This window comes from Emys orbicularis, chromosome 1 (genome assembly GCF_028017835.1).
Source record: "Emys orbicularis isolate rEmyOrb1 chromosome 1, rEmyOrb1.hap1, whole genome shotgun sequence".
NCBI lineage: Eukaryota > Metazoa > Chordata > Testudines > Emydidae > Emys > Emys orbicularis.
The window spans coordinates 60,209,005-60,226,867 of NC_088683.1; the positions used below are offsets into that span (position 1 = coordinate 60,209,005).

The 17,863-nt window shown below is 42.1% G+C and overlaps 1 protein-coding gene across 1 annotated transcript in view; it reads left to right on the top strand.

The window, feature by feature from the left end:
- The window catches only part of ANO6 (anoctamin 6), a 126,149-nt gene that overhangs the window by 53,023 nt on the left and 55,263 nt on the right, over positions 1-17,863 (top strand). Inside the window, exon 3 of the mRNA XM_065404068.1 lies at positions 11,273-11,401. Coding sequence (XP_065260140.1) covers positions 11,273-11,401 — 129 coding nt within the window. The remainder of the gene's footprint in view (positions 1-11,272; positions 11,402-17,863) is intronic.

The following is a 17,863-nucleotide window of genomic DNA, read 5'->3' on the forward strand; positions in this document are numbered from 1 at the left end:
AACTCCCTCCCAGACTCTGCACCCCAATCCCCTGCCCCAGCCCAGAGCCCCCTCCTGCACCAAACTCCCTCCCAGAGCCCACACCCCTCACCCTCTCCTGTACACCAACACTCTGCACCAGCCCGGAGCTCCCTCCTGCACCCCAACCCCCTCCCAGACCCCGCACCCCCTCCATTAATATAGTAGAAATGTGCGGCCCGTGATGACTTACCAAAATTCATGGAGTGGCCGCCTTGCGAAAATTATTGCCCACCCCTGCTCTAGTAGCTCAAGTGGTAGAAGTCTGTGCTGTGGATGTAAAAGTCCAAGCTCTGATGATGACCCAAGTTGGGGGTCAATATGGTTCCTTTTCTCCTATTTTAAAAAAAGGGACATGACATCCAAAAACTCTTTATTAAAAAATGTTAAGATTGCAAAGTCAACCACTCAAGTTAGAAAATGCCAGAAATAAGGCTGCCTGTGCTTTGTATATGCATTATGATAAAGTCTAATTACATGATCCTACACTATTTTTTTCCACAAGACCCCTACCCTATTCAATACAAAGATTGGACAGCGCTCTAGGAATGAATCAATGTTGTGTAGAGACCGAGCCTATTGTGTGTAGGACTCCTCCTCCATTGTTTAGGAAAACTGGAAGGTGTGTAGTGAATAAGGCAAGGTGCTTGAAGAAGAGAAAGGATGGTCTTATGGTCAAGGAACCTGAATGCTGCCTTGGAGAACTGAATTCTGCCCCTGCCTCTGCCACAGAGTGCCTGTGTGATGTAGGGCAAGTCACTTAAACCAAGCTTTTCAAAGGTGACCATTACTGTTGTGTTCCCTATTTTATGGGTGTACCAGGCAAGACAAGGGCCAGATTTGCAGAAGTGCTGAGCATTCACAACTGCAAGTGAAGTAGATTCGAGCTATGCTTTGAACAAATAAAGAGCTGTAAAAAATGTTAAGTACTCTTAAAAAAAATGAGGCCTGTGGTATCTTAAGTTGGGCACCCAGAATTAGTAGACACTTGTCAATTTTGGCTTGATCTTGGTGTGCCTCATTCCCATGCTCCCATCCCAGTCTATAAAATGGAGATAATGCCACTTTATCTCAGAGGGGTATTGTGAAGATAAATTCATTAATGTTTGTGAAGTACCCAGATACCATAGAAACACACCGGAGGAAAATAATACATTCAACGTCTGTCCTGAGGGTACGTCTACACTGTACGCTGCCGAAAGAAGCATGTAGAGTATATACGTGGGTAGCTCCCCTAGCCCAGTATAAATAGTGTAAACTGTGAGGCATGGCTTAGGCAAGTAAAGACATGCCTGAAGCGTGTGTATGTACCCGTGTACATACCCTGTACAGCTCTCTCCCTGCCCAAGCAGTGCTTCCCTGTCTACACTGCTTCTTTTAGCAGTGTACTGTCCTGTTGCTGGAGTCTTTCCCCACCGCAGGGAAAGATTCTGGTAGTGGGGAAAGGCTCCAGCAGGGAAAGCCCTGCTGCCTCCCAGCTGCCAGAGTCTTTAACCAACATGTGTAGCTACACACCACAGTGTGGACGCATCTTGGTTTCCGCTGTATTGTGTAGCTACACATACGCTACACGCTGCCATCAGTGGAGTGGAGTGCAGTGCAGATGTAGCCTTAGAGGGCACCCAAAGATCCTGAAAGTGTGAATTTCCCCACCCCTTCCCTTATATGGCGGCTGAAAACTAGTCCTACAAGGGAGCGCTGGCTTCAGCCTTATGTAAAGGTAAAGACTTCTGGCCTCTTCCTAATAAAGCTTAACAAATGTCTTGTGTCCGTTGCAAAAGTTACATGAAAAATATAACAGGAAGTCAGCTGGATGTCTAACCTAAGTTAGCACAGCGCAGTCAAATGGCTTTGACATCATCATATGTCAGCAGTTACCATCAGTTTTCTTAAGTCAAGGGGGTACTAATGACTCCCAGTATATTTCTCTGTTCTAACTGGTGCAAAAGCTTTAGTTTTAGTACTGAGCTTCATTCAGTAAATAGAAGGGAAGCAGCTTTCTCCTTTTACATGTTGGGGTACTGAAACCGTATAGGAAAGTTTTCCTTTTGACTGATGCTTACTAATCTCATTGTTGCTAAAAACAGAACTAAAAACGTATCTCTGTTTTAGCACTTCATTACACTGGAGTGGGGGCAGGGCCTGTGGCAGAGCCAGGGGTTGAGCAGTGAGCACCCCCTGGCACATTGGAAAGTCGGCACCTGTAGCTCCAGCCCCGGAGTCGGTGCCTATACAAGAAGCTGCATATTAACTTCTGAAGAGCCGCATGTGGCTCTGGAGCCACAGGTTGGCCACCCCTGCTCTAAGTGGTCTCGGTGCCACTAGATGGGACAGAAGACCACACCCAGAATGTGTGTGGGTTACACCTGCACCACCACTTGCAACACTAGCAGCATTCATCTTGTCATGGGGGATACAAAACATATCTCGTAAAACATCCCCAGTAAATGGTGAATGCTTTGTCATGCACAGGCCTCTGGTTGAACACCCAACAGGTCACTTGTTCAAGCACAGACTTGTGAAAGATTTGTACTACAACTTTAGCAGTGCAACATCTTTTCCAAAATCTGCCCTTTCACCATCACTATGTTCATGCGTGCTAGGGACCTTTTAATGTGAGCCAGCAGGGTTTACACAGGCCAGTCAGCGAGCACATGTTGGAGTACTTTAGAAATCACATCCCTGTAGTGCACATTGCTGCGCCATGTAGACCAGCCTTACAGCAACTTCCTGCTGTCCAGCCTACCCAACTCTTAGTTTGCATCCCTTCAGCCTTTCTAAAATGCTGCTTTCCCTCCTGCTGTTCTGACCGTCTCGTGTGCTTTGTGACTTTTAGGTCAAGGGACAATGGAGCCTTTCTGAATATTACAGAGTAAAGTGCTACTCAGTGCAAGAGTGGCAGAACTAGGGACCTACGTGGTTATTATTTCAAGTGCCAGCAATGCATCTGGCTCTGTGTAGTTCACACAATGAAGAAAATCTCTGGCCTGAAGAGGTCCCAAGCCATATGGATATTATTTTGTTTTAGTCTTTCTGAGTTCCTTTCAGACAGAGTTGAGTAGTTAAGCTCAGGGCATGACAAAAGGGTAACTTGTTTCCAGACTAACTGCTGACATCCGGGGACCAGAACTTAATTCCATGTCAGGCTGATGGCATCTGGCAACAAAAGGAAATTCAGCAAAGCACTATAGTTCTTTTGATTTTTAATAGAACTGTCTGAGTCATAATATGAATTGTGAGCTTGGCACTTGAATATCAATGAAAAAGCAGCCTACATTAGTGCAAAGGAGCTTCTATGGTCTTGTGTTATGGTTATATTATTCTATGTGTAAGGGAAAAATAATCTAAAGATAAAGCAAAACAATGGGTCAGACTCTCAGGTGGTGTAAAATGACACAGTCCTATTGACTTCTCTAGTGCTATACGGATTAGGGTGACCAGATAGCAAGTGTGAAAAATCAGGATACTTTGGGGGTGGGGGTGCAGGGAGCATAGTTGCCTATATAAAACAAAGCCCCTAATATCAGGACATCGGGTCACCCTAACAGGGATTTACATCAGCTGCAAATAAGGCCCAGTATATATAACCTGATGTCCAAGGCAGGCACATTTTTACTACAATAGTAAATTACTGAAGAGCAATTAATCTTGTGAAAGTTGTCCTCCATAATTTCAAAGATAGTGTGATCTTAGGTTTTCTGCCATAAAAATGCCAGTTGGACAAGTCACTCCTGCAGAGGGTCTTGTCACTTAGATTATCTAGGTTTCAGAGTAGCAGCCGTGTTAGTCTGTATCCGCAAAAAGAACAGGAGTACTTGTGGCATTTGTTAGTCTCTAAGGTGCCACAAGTACTCCTGTTAGATTATCTACTGACCTTAAAATATTGTGCTTGTTCATGGTGTAGTAAAAGATAAATAAACAACAATCTTGGCTTTTACTAGCTCACTCATTTTTCTTCATTCTCATCTTTTTACTGATCTTCCATGTCTCCACCCACAGACCATTCGAGTGTCCTGAGAAACCACTGTAAATGTAGACACATTTCACTCTGGCTAATGTCATGTGGCATTGTTTCCATGAAACTGGAGCATAGGCGTAAGCTGCTGCTGAAGAATGCTCACTGCTAGAATGTTATGCTCTCATCTTCTGCTGGAGAAGTCTCGTGCAGCTAGGTTTCACATATGTATGACAAAACGTTCAAATAGCATTCTGTGCCAGAGAGGCCCAGTGATCTAGAGCACAGGACCGAGAGTCAGGATGTCCTCAGTTCCACTACAGATTCTCACTGATTCGCCACGTGGCCTTGGTCCAGTCACTGCCAGCCAAGTTATCCCAGACCTTACTTAGCTGTTCAGGATAAAATCCCCTTTATTTCCCTGTTCAGATTGCAGCTTTGTCCTGACAGTGAGAGAGCAAGGGCTATTCGCCTGATACTCGCTCATATTGGCAAGTAGATGGGAAGGAAGTGGAGAGAAATGGGGAGAGGGCACAGCTCTGCCTCAGTGCCGCTTAATTCACTTGCCATAGTAGCTAGTTAGGCTCACAGGGACAGTAATTTACTAAATACAGAGCCAGGAAAGGTCAGAGGACTGTGACTCTGAGTCACAATTTGTTCCTTTGTCTGGCTCCTAGGGCATAGACGTTACACACCACTCTTTATTCAGGGCAATTGTTATTACAGGGTACAATTTCCAAAAGTACCTCAGTGACATAGGTGTCTAAATCACTTTTGAAAATGGAACATAGGTTCCTAAATTATTTAGATGCATTTGAAACATTTACCCACAGTCTAGCCCGTCTCCTCTCATTCGGATTCCTTATGTATAAAATTAGCATAACTGGTACCTACCTCACAAGGGTGTTGTGGTGATTGATTGATTGGAGTGTACTGTGTAGTGCTTTGAGTCTTCAAAAACATGACATAATATGTGCTAAATGTAATTATTCACCAGGTAAATGTATTGTTTCATACTGTTTAACGGTATTGATCAATATCAATCTGCTATATATTAGGGCATTATTATAACGTCAGACTGGAAGAGTGATATCTGCATCACTACTGAAAATGTATTAGCTGATTAAACTGAGGCTCTGAAAATTGGACCCATGATTATTTCTTCCCAAACAAAGGGCTATCAGATACAAAGGGCCTGTCTATAATGTTTGGGCTATATTAAGCCATTGATGTTTAAGCAGAACTCATTAAATTTGCAGCCCAGTTCAACTCATTTTAATAATAAATTTAAATTCTTATAGAGTATTTCCTGGAGCCCCCTCCACTTACATGCTATAAAAACTCTGGGGAAGGGTTGAAAATATTTACTGGAGCTCTGACTGAATTTAATCCCTAATAACAGCATTTTGAAGCATCATTTTAACTCTTTTAAACTTGAAAATGAAAAGTAAGAGAGTATAATAATATAACATTATGGTTGAATAGGTGAAATAACAATTCTGTTGGAATCTTATTTTTTTGTTAACTTAGCTGCATTACACAGATATGTTATTTTCTATTTCCCTCTTTTTTCAATTAAATGTGTTGCTTAATCTATTACTGAACGTTACAAAAGCTATGCAATAAAATATATGGGATGTACAACCCAATTGGACTATTGGAACCTGAGTTTTTGCATTTCCTGACTTTAAACATTTTAACTTTGTAGCACTTAATATTACATTAATGTAGATGTTGGTATTTCATAATTTTGATCATACAACAAAATGATAAGTATCAGAGGGGTAGCCGTGTTAGTCTGGATCTGTAAAAAGCAACAGAGAGTCCTGTGGCACCTTTAAGACTAACAGATGTATTGGAGCATAAGCTTTCGTGGGTGAATATCCACTTCGTCAGACGCACCCACGAAAGCTTATGCTCCAATACATCTGTTAGTCTTAAAGGTGCCACAGAACAAAATGATAAATACCCATGTTTAATCTGTTATTTTACTTTAATGCTTTATAAAGTGTGTAATGTGGGGGAAACTGGACACTATTTACAGTAGCTATAAACAAAAGTTAAAAAAAGGCTTCCCGGTGGGATTACATTTGAAAAATGGGCTTCCAGCTATATTTTCACAACTGTGAACCCTTTGTTGACCTGCATTCATGAAGTTGCAATAAAATTGCTTAATCTTTCAGCTACATAAAAGGTGATACATATGAATGCTATTGAAATGTAGGACACTGGGGAATGGCCAGCCTCTGTAGGCTTGTAGTGTTATTGCCCCTCCCCCTTATGATAGTCTATATACTGTTACGTTAAAAAAAAACCCTCCACATTATTAAAAGAAAATTGGGTTGCAAAGTCAAGCACTCAAAAGTTAGGAAATACCAGATTTAAGGTTGCCCATGCAGCCTTCATTTGGCCCCTTTATACATCTATCCTGCATACTGAATGAGGCATGGGTCCTGTGGAAAAAGAAGTGTGTGATCATTAGGGCCGGTGTTTTCTGGAAACTGCTGCTATTGCCACGATTTTTTCCAAAATGACTCTTCAGTTCTGGAATCACCAATCAGAGAAGGGGTGGGGTATGCGGGCTCATGTCAGGCCTCCTCCCTCTTCCACCTCCCACCCCCCCGATTTCTGGCTGGAGACACCTGACTCATCCCCAGGGTGCAGGGCAGAAGCTGGGGGCTGGCTGCTGTTGAGGCTCGTGGCCAACTTCTCCTATCCTTACACAGCCCTGTGCTTGGCAAAACCTCTGTGGAGCTTCTCCTGGGTGGGCAGGGCACTTGGCAGTGGGGCGCCGGGCTCCCTCGCCATGCTGCAGAGTGGACAGCGCTTGCACCTACTCTCGGCAGCGTCCACGGTGCCTCTCCCCTGCTCCCCTCCCCTGCACACAGCTGGCTCCTCCCTCCTCCCCCCACCACACAGCTGGCTTTAGGCTGTCAGTGCCCAAGATCTGTCCCTCCTCTCCCCTACACAGCTGGCTCCTGCCCCCTCACCCCAGCACACAGCTGGGCTGGCTCTAGCCCTCAGTGCCCAGCATCTGTCCCCCACCTCTCCTGTACAGCTGTCTTCTGTCCCCTTCCCCAGTGCACTTTCATGCTGTAAAGGATTACGTATTGCTCAAGTTTGTCGATACACGTATTTTTTGTATCCCTATAATTCATATCTAAAATTTCCAAAATATACAGCTTGGAAAATCTGAAATTACTCTGTTTTCGTGGCTGGAAAACACTGGCCCTAGTGATCATGTAATTAAAGTCTGCATCGTAATTCATGCGCACGAGGGGGACAAATTAAGGTGACATGGGCAACCTTAAATCTGGCATTTCCTAACTTTTGAGCAGGACCGGCTCTAGGCATCAGCAAACCAAGCACATGCTTGGGGCGGCACAATTTCAGGGGCGGCATTCCGGCCACCTTTCAGAGTTTTGTTTTTTTTTTTGCTTGGGGCTGCAAAAAACCTAGAGCCGGCCCTGCTTTTGAGAGCTTAACTTTGCAACCTAAATGACTTTATTTAAACATTGGATTTTTAATGTAATTTCCTATTAAAACTGTCAAGGCCTGCATGAAAACTTCTAAGCTTACCAGCTTAGATCTGGTCCGCTGCCACCACTCTCGATGCTAATTCCCTTCCCTGGGTAGCCTTGAGAGACTCTTCATCAATTCCCTGGTGAATACAGATCCAAACCCCTTGGATCTTAAAACAAGGAGAAATTAACCATCCCCCCTCCTCCCTTCCACCAACTCCTGGTGGATCAAGATCCAACCCCCTTGGATCTAAAAACAAGGAAAATCAATCAGGTTCTTAAAAAGAAGGCTTTTAATTACAGAAAAAGGTAAAAATCATCTCTGTAAAATCAGGATGGAAAATAACTTTACAGGGTAATCAAACTTAAAGAGCCCAGAGGACCCCCCTCTAGCCTTAGGTTCAAAGTTACAGCAAACAGAGGTAAACACCCTAGTAAAAGGTACATTTACAAGTTGAGAAAACAAAGGTAAACTAACACGCCTTGCCTGGCTGTTTACTTACAAGTTTGAAATATGAGAGACTTGTTCAGAAAGATGTGGAGAGCCTGGATTGATGTCTGGTCCCTCTTAGTCCCAAGAGCGAACAACCCCCAAAACAAAGAGCACAAACAAAAGCCTTCCCCCCACCAAGATTTGAAAGTATCTTGTCCCCTTATTGGTCCTTTGGGTCAGGTGTCAGCCAGGTTACCTGAGCTTCTTAACCCTTTACAGGTAAAAGGATTTTGGAGTCTCTGGCCAGGAGGGATTTTATAGTACTGTACACAGGAGAGCTGTTACCCTTCCCTTTATAGTTATGACAAAAACAAACAAAAATTCTGTTATGTGCAACCGTAACAATTCCCCCCATTACTCGTCATCGTAAGAGTCTGACCGCTGTACATTCAGCATTGCAACATGGACTTTTACCACTTGAGCTACAGGACCAAACCAACCAGCAGTTTGAAAAAAGCTTTTTGCCCAGGGGAGGGCATAGTCTGCTGGGCCATGTGTTGGGTCCAAGGGGGAGAAAGAGGGGAATGATTGGCAGAAGTCTGACCTGGCTTTCTTCCCTTTCCCCCACTCCCACTGCAACAGCTGCTACAACAGCTCACTTCAATTGCATTTTCAGTGTTGTATCTGCTGCTGCTTCGGTGGGGGTGAACACCCAGCTCTTTAGAATGTTCATGTTCAGTTATTTTGAAATACTGCCAAAATTTTCCTGAGGAATGCAAGTGAGAAGTTGGAAATAGTAATTTTCAACAGTTTAAATCTCAGGAAAACCTGTACAGAATTTCATGGGACAAAGCAAAGGCTCTTCTCTAACCTGAGGGCTTTCTCTCTGCTGAATGTCTAACCTGAGGGCTTTCTCTCTGCTGAATGTCTAAGGCCTTCTGCAAACAATAGAGGTGTTAGAATTTCTCTTTAAAAAGTTACAAGAATCCTTTTAAAATGGAAGGTGTTTGGCTACCTAAATATACGGGTCACTTCTATCTTCCCCTTTCTATTATAGACTTAGATACATGAGAGTCTATTGTAATTATGAGCATAGAGATTGGCCCACTTAGTATTTATTGTCATTGTCCCTTAAGTAACAGGAATGTCATAAATTCTTTTTAGTATGATTTTTATATTTAGAACACCTGGTTGCTGACTTGATTTTAGTCATTTGACTCTTTCCCAAGTTCATATTGTTTCATTTTTTAAAATGCAAATGACAGTGTAGTTGTCAAGGTAAAATCAGTGTGATAAAAATACAAATCCAATGTCTAACATCACTCTACTGTTTATTTTAGTTCCAAGAAACGTAATAAGTTGTAAAAGTATGATCAGGTTCTGCTTCAGTAGAAAAGAGGGTGCTAATTAAAAAACAAAACATAACTATTTTACAGTAATTTGATATTTTAACTCCACACGAGAATGTAGACACCATGCAGCTAAGCCCAATTACAAGACATTTAAAACTAGTCTGGAGATAGCACTAGCAGTGCTGCATTTTATATTTAAAACTACAGCTGTTGCAGACAATCCTTGAATGGCCAAGTGGGATGATCTAATAGGTCTCTTTCAGCTCTAACTCCTATAATTCTAAGAAATGAGAACTGCTGATTGATTTGGTTCAGACAGATATTCTGTGTCATTGCAATAAGCTAAAGATGCTGGATGTCAAGAAGTTTGAAACATTAATTATCCCAAACCTTTAAAGCCTGGAGTAATTTATAGCAGTTGTATCTAAACTCGTTAGTAATAATAGGTAACATTACCATTTAAACAACAGTGAGTAAAGCCTCATACAAGTCGTTACTTTGATATCAGGGTCAATATAGGAAAGGCAGGGAAAGAAGTTCTTGTTTTCAGCAGTTTTGCAAGCCTTTTATGAATACATATCTTCTCTCATACAACTTTGGAAATAAGATCCTAAACTGGAATAAGTTAACATAGTTCCGTTGACTTCAGTGGCACTATATCAGTTTACAGCAGCTGAGGATCTGGCCCAATGTCATGAACACCTTCCAGTTTAACCTAAGCCACGCAGACACCCACTTCTTCAAACTGGGTGAGAATTCTAATGACATTAAGGTTTAGTTGTTAACAAAATGAATGTGAGGATGAGCATTATTAAGGATACGATTTCATCCTGGAGATCATGGATTCCGTGACTGTAAGAGACCTCTTCAGCTTCTGCCCTGCAGCTGTCAGTCCCTCTCTGCAGGACTCGGGCTTCAGTCCCCCCCAGCGTTCAGCCCCTCACTCCCCTGTGATTTTTAGTAAAAGTCACAGACAGGTCACTGGCTTCCATGAATTTTTGTTTATTGCCCATGACATGTCTGTGACTTTTACTAAAAATAACTGTGACAAAATCTTAACCTTAAGCATTATTACACATGGTGATGCCCACAAGTATTCCCACAAACTAACTGCAAAAACGTAACTCTAGCATTCAGATTTCTCCATCAAACCCATCATCAATTGTGCCTAAAATGTCATACACATGAATTAACACATTAAGATGTTATTAGTGGATATGACAATCTATCCTATAAAAAGAACAGGAGTACTTATGGCACCTTAGAGACTAACAAATTCTGAAATCTATCCTATGTTCCTCTAGGGACTGGGTGATGGTTTATGGATATATTAATCTTTTTGATTTTGGCATATATTATAACATGATGGATGTGTGGCGTTTAACAATGTTCTGTGCCTGCTGAGATTTTGCTAATAAAAATAAGAAGTATATCCACATGGGATGCGTTACATTTCGTGAATGCATTTGCACTGTGGCCGTGTCCTTCTCTGGTTCAGGGTCGTGCATGTGGCACTGGTTCTTATGGATATTAGTGTGTATGGAGCCATGAAAGGATTTTTCAGTTGTTGAGAAGCTCAGACTTCTGGCAAAGTTTCTGGGAAAGACGGGAAGCCAGTTATTGTGAGAGTCCCTGCAGGAACCAAAATGTTTTATAACATGGTTCTGTAACAGTATATCACAATGGTATGTACATTACTTGACAGATGCCTTATTTGGTAATGGTACTGTCACCTAAGCTCCTTCCATTGCCATATTTGCAAAAGTTAATCTGCAATTTTTGAAGGAGAAAATTAGGTAGAAGTTCTGCTGTCCTTATGTCATACAGAGACCTGTCTCTTTACAAAAGGGAACAGTGTGATACTGAGTTTTGTTGCTACTGTAACGACTTGACATTGAGTTTTTCTACTCCTCAACTTCTGTACATAGTCAACAAACAAAAAGAACTGGCTTGTAAAGATCTTCATAATTAAAATGTTCTGCACTCCTTACAGGCAGAGTTTGATCAAAAACCTGATTCCTTGTTCTTTAACGATGGCCAGCGAAGAATTGACTTTGTTTTGGTGTATGAAGATGAGAGCAAAAATGAGAATCGCAAGAAGAGTGTGAATAAAAAGCAAATGGTAAGGTGTTTCTCAGTTTCTGTTTCATGGATGCATTGGTCATAATTAGCATGGAAAAAATAATTGATTTTTCAGTTCAAGCCAAACTGAAAGCTGGGGGAGAGGGGAGGGGAATTGATTCAGGTTGAACCGAAACTGGATTTTTTTTCAGTGTCTCACTAAACAAAAAAACAAAACAAAAAATGATTTTTTTTTTCCAAACAAAATGTTTGAACCCAAACTAAATTTATTTCAGTTTTTCATTTTGTTTTGGGCCATTTTTTTGGTGGTTTCACCTTTTTTTTAAATTATCTAGATTTCAAAACAAAACACCGTTTTGAAAGGAAAGGTCAAAATGAAATGTTACAAAATGTTTTGACATTTTCAGTATTTTTGTCCTTTTTTTTTTTTTTTTTTTTTTTGGCTGAAACTATTCTCTAAATGCAGTTTGGCAAATAGTATCAGTGCCCCTGAAAACTGCATATTTCAGTGAATTTACTATTTGCCAAAAAAAGGTCACCCAACTCCATAGTTCAGGGTGAAGCCACACTTGTATTTTAAGCACTATTTCTCACTTTTGTTTGGAGTAACCAATGTGTCTGCGCATTGGAATGCTTAACCTAGCCTGTGAAACTTCTTTCAGGGAATTTGGAAAGAGTAGGAATAGAGATGTTTATACGTTGCGTAGTCAAAAATTACATGTGTTTTCCCTGTGGTTTGTGATTTTTCAGCCCACATGTTCTCAGCAGCAGCAAGTTTTCTGAACTCCCAAGTTTCACTCATAAAAACTGATTTTTAGGCAGTGAGGAATAGGGCAGTTTTAATTCACAGACCACTTCCCTTGAAAGAACAATCAAGGAATCATTGTTGTTGTAGGCTGGCTCCTCCACAAGTTAGCCGGTGCTAGAAAGATACCAAAGCCAGAAGTGTCACTGTGTTGACCTAGACACCCAAGTGAGCACCGGAGCACACCAGGCCTTCACTGTGGAAACCTATAGACAGAGAGGACCAGATCCTCAGGTGTGGGTGAGCTCTGCTTTACACACCTGAGGGGAGTGGTTTTCCACCACTTTTCCACTCCCCCTCTCCTGAGCACTGGTGAAGGCTGGTTTGGCTGCTGGCACAAGCTGTAACAGTCACAGGACTACTCCAACTTGCACCAGCTGGAATGACCTGTTAGGGCCATTTCACTAGCACAGGATGGCATAGCATACTCTGATCACACTCCCTCCTGCACCTGACGTGCCCCACCATGCTGCAGGAGGAAGGTGCTGGGAATAGAGAGCATAGAGCTGGCTGTGCTGGCATTAAGCCACTCAGGGCTATGCCTACACAAAGGACATCCCCATCAGCCCCATAAGGGCAGCTTTAGCACAAAGCAACCAGCAGTGGGGCCAAGGATCTGGCCTTGAATGTGTGGGATGATCATAAACTGTGGGATTAGTGGTGAGCTCCATGATTGAGCTCCCAGATGGCTCAGGGCTTGGGGCCAAGCTTGCAGTTGGATCCATCTGTGCACTTCACAGGGTTAGATTTCTGTAACGAAAGCGTCAGCACCTGGAATGCTCTGGGGCTTCATCACTGACTTGATACATATTAAGGATCACTAGGGGTAGTAGATGATTGGCAGAGAACTGGGGGTTCTGAAGGACCAGGATTTGGGGGGATATGGAGGAGGGGATATGGAGGTGGCACGGAGAGGAATGGGAAAGCGAGGGCATTGCTGGGAGTTATAGGAAAAACATGGGTGTTAAGAGTGGGTGGGAGGAGGAACATAGAAACAGGAGTGCCAGACTGGATCAGATCCAAGGTTCATCTAGTCCAGTATCCTGCCTCTGACAGTGGCCAGAGCTACATGTTTCAGAGGAAGGTATAAGAACCCAGCAGTAAACAGATGTTCAATAGTCTATTCCAGTGTTTCCCAAACTTGGGATGCTTGTGTAGGGAAAGCCCCTGGCTGGCCGGGCCGGTTTGTTACCTGCCGTGTCCGCAGGTCTGGCCGATCACGGCTCCCACTGGCCGCGGTTCGCTGCTCCGGGCCAATGGGAGCTTCTGGAAGCGGCGTGGGCCGAGGGACCTACTGGCCGCCGCTTCCAGCAGCTCCCATTGGCCCGGAGCAGTGAACCGTGGCCAGTGGGAGCCGCGATTGGCCTGACCTGCGGACGCGGCAGGTAAACAAACCAGCCCGGCCCGCCAGGGGCTTTCCCTACACAAGCGGCATCCCAAGTTTGGGAAACACTGATCTATTCCAAATATAGGTCTCATCTTGGTCTCTAATAGTTAGAGACTGGCTTAAACCCAGGAGCAAAAAGTTTAATAGCCCTTCCAAAGTTTTAGTCATCATTAATTATGACAACTCTGGATTTTCTTGAAAACTATATAAATACCCAATCCCTATTGGAATCTTGTCAAGTTCTTGGCCTTAATGACTTCCTATGGCACTGAATCCCACAGTCTAATTACACATTGTGTGAAAAAGTATTTCCTTTGATCAGTTCTGAATTATCCACTTTTTAAATTTTCCCCTTCTTCTTATGTTATAAGACAGGGAGAACAGAAGTTTCTGATCTGCCTTCTTGATATCATTTATTATTTTATATGCATATATAATGACCCTCTTATTCATCTCCTTTCCAAGGTAAACAACCCCAATCTTTTAAATCTTTCTTTATATGAGAGTTTTTTCCAGGCCTTTAATCATCCTTGTTGCTCTTTTCTGCACCAGGGAGAAATAGTGTGTTAAAAAGAATAATCTTGACTAGGGCAGGGGAACGAAGAAAGAGAGCAGATTGTCACTTCCTATATCTTCTCTCCTCACAGTCCTTTGCCCCAGCAAGAGCTGATCAAAAAGTTTCAAATTCCAAAAGTTTTCAACAAGAAAAAAAGGACAATTTTTTCATGAAAATGTTCATGAAAAATTCATCCTATTTTTCAATGAACTCCAACCTCAACATATTTTAAGGTGTATAACATTTACATAGATAAAGTTTTCAGCATTAAATTTATGCATGTAAGAAAGGGATCAGGACAAAATACAAAAGGGCTAAGCCTGAGGTGTGGAGGGAGATAAACAGGTCATGGAGACAGGAGGCAGGGCCCTCTTCCCACTTTGCCTTAAAGCCCCTGCTCTAATCTGTTCCATCCATTTTTCCCACTCCACATGCCTGCTCCAGAACGCCCATTTCTCAGACATACACCCAAATGTACTCCAGCGACACCATATCTTCCATACTCACTTCTCTCTGTGTCCCTCCCCCAGCAATATTGTTCCCCCAATACTTTCTTCTCCCATGTCACCCCAACAGTTTGATCCTCCACCATGATCCTCTGTAATACATCAGCTTCCTATTCGCACCAGTGTCTTGCTAGTGCTACAGTAGGAATAGTGCTATTGAACTGCTACAGAGAATTTCTTCAATATGTACAACAGCAGATTTTGTTGATAAAGATATCTAGAACCAAGAGAACATTCCCAGCCATATTATTACAGCGCATAGGCATTGTAGGTCACATTTTAATCCTGGACTCCTTGATATTGTCCCTTTAATTTTAGGATTATGTAGACATCCCTAAACTTGAAAGATGCATTTTAACACAGTACTTCACTCTTGTATCTGAGCAACGTTTCTCTCTTAAATCTTTGAGTTTTAATAGACTCTGCTGGAGACGGGCAAGGATACAACACAATACCAAAAGCAGCAGGTTTATGAATAATGACTTGCCTTAGGGAAAAGGAGGAGTAGGAGTAAAAAGCCTTGTAGCTAGATGGGTTGATATTCATTGCACAGTATTGCAGTTGGCATTGCTGAGGCAGTCATAAGGAATGTCATTAGTTGTGTTTAATAGAGTACAACAGTGGGTGGATGTAGCTTCACACATGGTCACAAGTACCAAAAATAAAACGAAATGGAGAGGTAATTAAAAACAAAAAGCTGCCCTTTTGGAAACACTGTTGTATCAATTACATTTTTATGGTTTTGTCTGTCATTTTTGGTCAGAACCCAAATGTATTTTTTTTAAATGAGTGTCTTTTCCAAAGAGTGATGAAAATTAAACATGTGCAATAAATTATTAGTATTTTATTATGTGGATAAAATTAACGCTTGAATTATCAGACCAGTAAGATAATCAGTATTATGCTAGGTGCTTTCCATCCATAAAAGAAGGTGCAGTCTCTGTCCCCAGGGGCTTACAATCTAAGGCCCCATCCTGTCATTTGTTACGTGTGCACAGACTGCTGTGCCCCTGTGGAGCACAACTGAAGTCAGTGGGGCTCTGTGTGGTGCAGTAATACACCTTCATATTATGAATTGCAGGACCAGGGTCCATAGGACACAAAAAGAGGGGATAGTGGGATACAAGTGGCCATGGTGGAGACTAGTCACTGTTTGATAATTTAATGATGACATGATCTGAGGGAGTGTGGAGAGTGTATTTTCCATGATGTATATACCCTATTTCCAATTACTTATCAACTCGGCCATTATCAATCTGCTACGTTTTTGCAGGACTCACAGCAGAAGTGGGTGTCCAGGAAAGATTTAAATGTAGAGTGGTAGTAGCCTTTAGAAAAGGGCCTTACATGAATAGGGACAGTGTGAAGGCCCGGAGATGTTATAGGAGCTGAGGACAAACATGTTGAGATTGGTATCAGTAGAGCCGAGGAGATGGCTGGTGACACAAAAAGAGACAAGGACGGAGAACTAGGGAGAGTCAGAATTATGCAGGGTCTTGAAGCCCGGAACAAGGAGCTTGAATCTGATGTATTCATAGATGGAGAACCAGTAAAAGGATTCAAAGCTGGGGGGTGATATGGACCAGATGATGGATGAGTGAAGGGAAGACGCGAGAGGACAGTGAAAGGTTGAGGAGGAGGAGGAAGAAGAGGGTAGAGAAAAATGGACTGTTTCCCTTTTAATCTGGGAGGTTTTTGTACTGTGGAGTGAGAGGAAGTGAGTCATTCAGTGTGACCAGAATCCTATGGTGAATTTCTCTAAATGTTGAAAAACACATCAAATACTGCTGTCATGGATTTAATAATACACTTTCCTTATCTGTTAGTCAAGGAATAGGATTCTGGCATCTTTAAAAGGTGAGAGGTTTCTGCCTTTATGATGATAGAGTAGATGAGGGCCAGCTCCAAGTACATTTGCTCCTGAGATAAAGGTGGGATTTGCCTGGGCTGTCCCTCCCTCATCAACTCTGTTGTTCACTCTGTGCAATTAGACCTCACTTGTTTATTAGATGGTTTTAGGTTTATTACAAAAAAATCTCTGCTGAAATGTGCACTATTAAAAGCCAGTTTTCAAAGGTAGCTCCAGTGCATAGATGCTTGTTTTCATTTCAGAGCATCTGCTGTGCAGAGAGTATTGAGGCCAAAACCTTCTACACCACTTCATTTCATAAGCAAATTATGTATAGACATGTAAAACTTCCTGTTTCCTTCCAAGTAATGCACTGGATTTTCTCTGGGTCTTACTGCACCCTGGTATGAGGGAGAGAGAGAGAGAAAACAAAGAAATAAAGGGAGTTAGAGTAATTGAAAATGAGGGGGTGGGGAATAAAACAAAAGCTTCTGTAACTAAGAGGTGGAAGGGAAAACAGCTTATTTATTTGTTATGCAATTTTGCAGCCTGGGAAAATACTAATAAATAGAAAATGTAATGACAGAATTAGCATTTTGGCCTATCAGAATTCCCAGAAAGATGTGGAAATATTTTATGTATAAAGATTTTATTTGCCTTGGAGTAATCTCTAATCTTTATGTTGTCTTTTACAGGCACTGTTGCTTATTTGTTTATATTTTCATTTGGGACAAATTGACTACTACTTTTATGATGAAATACTATTACAAGTAACCAAAATGGGAAATGTTGTCATTTATAATCAACTTTAAATACTGCATACTTTACTGTCTGTCCCTGGTCAATAATAAACTGGAAAAAAAGGCCAAACTTTATATCCAGCACATTGTGTAATTCAAGGTGCTTAAAGACTGAAAGTTTCCTTGTTTGTACTACTCTTTCTTTGACTCTCCTGGCAGCTTTATATACCTATTAGGCAGGGGTTTATTGTGTACAGAGCTTTAGAACTCTGGTTTATTGAATAGTAATAGATCCAAAGGGGTCTATTCTCCTGGGGTGAAATTGTGGCTTCATGGAAGAAAATGGCAAAACTCCCATTGACTTCAATGGAAATAGGATTTCACCCTTGATAGGTAAGGATAATACCTACTGGGACAAGTTCTGGCCTGAATTGCTCTTCACACAACCCTATTTTGTGACATGTAAATCAGGACAGAAATTAGGTCATTGACTCATTAAAATTAATGAGAGTTAGGACCCATATATTCAGAAGTGGCCGCTGATTTAAACCCAGTGGCCTTCAAGCTTCAACTCCCAGAATTCCTCAAAGATTCACCCCGTGTTTCGGGTTTGTCTCCTCAAATGGTTCATCGACAACCTCCTTCCCCAAACGGGTAGA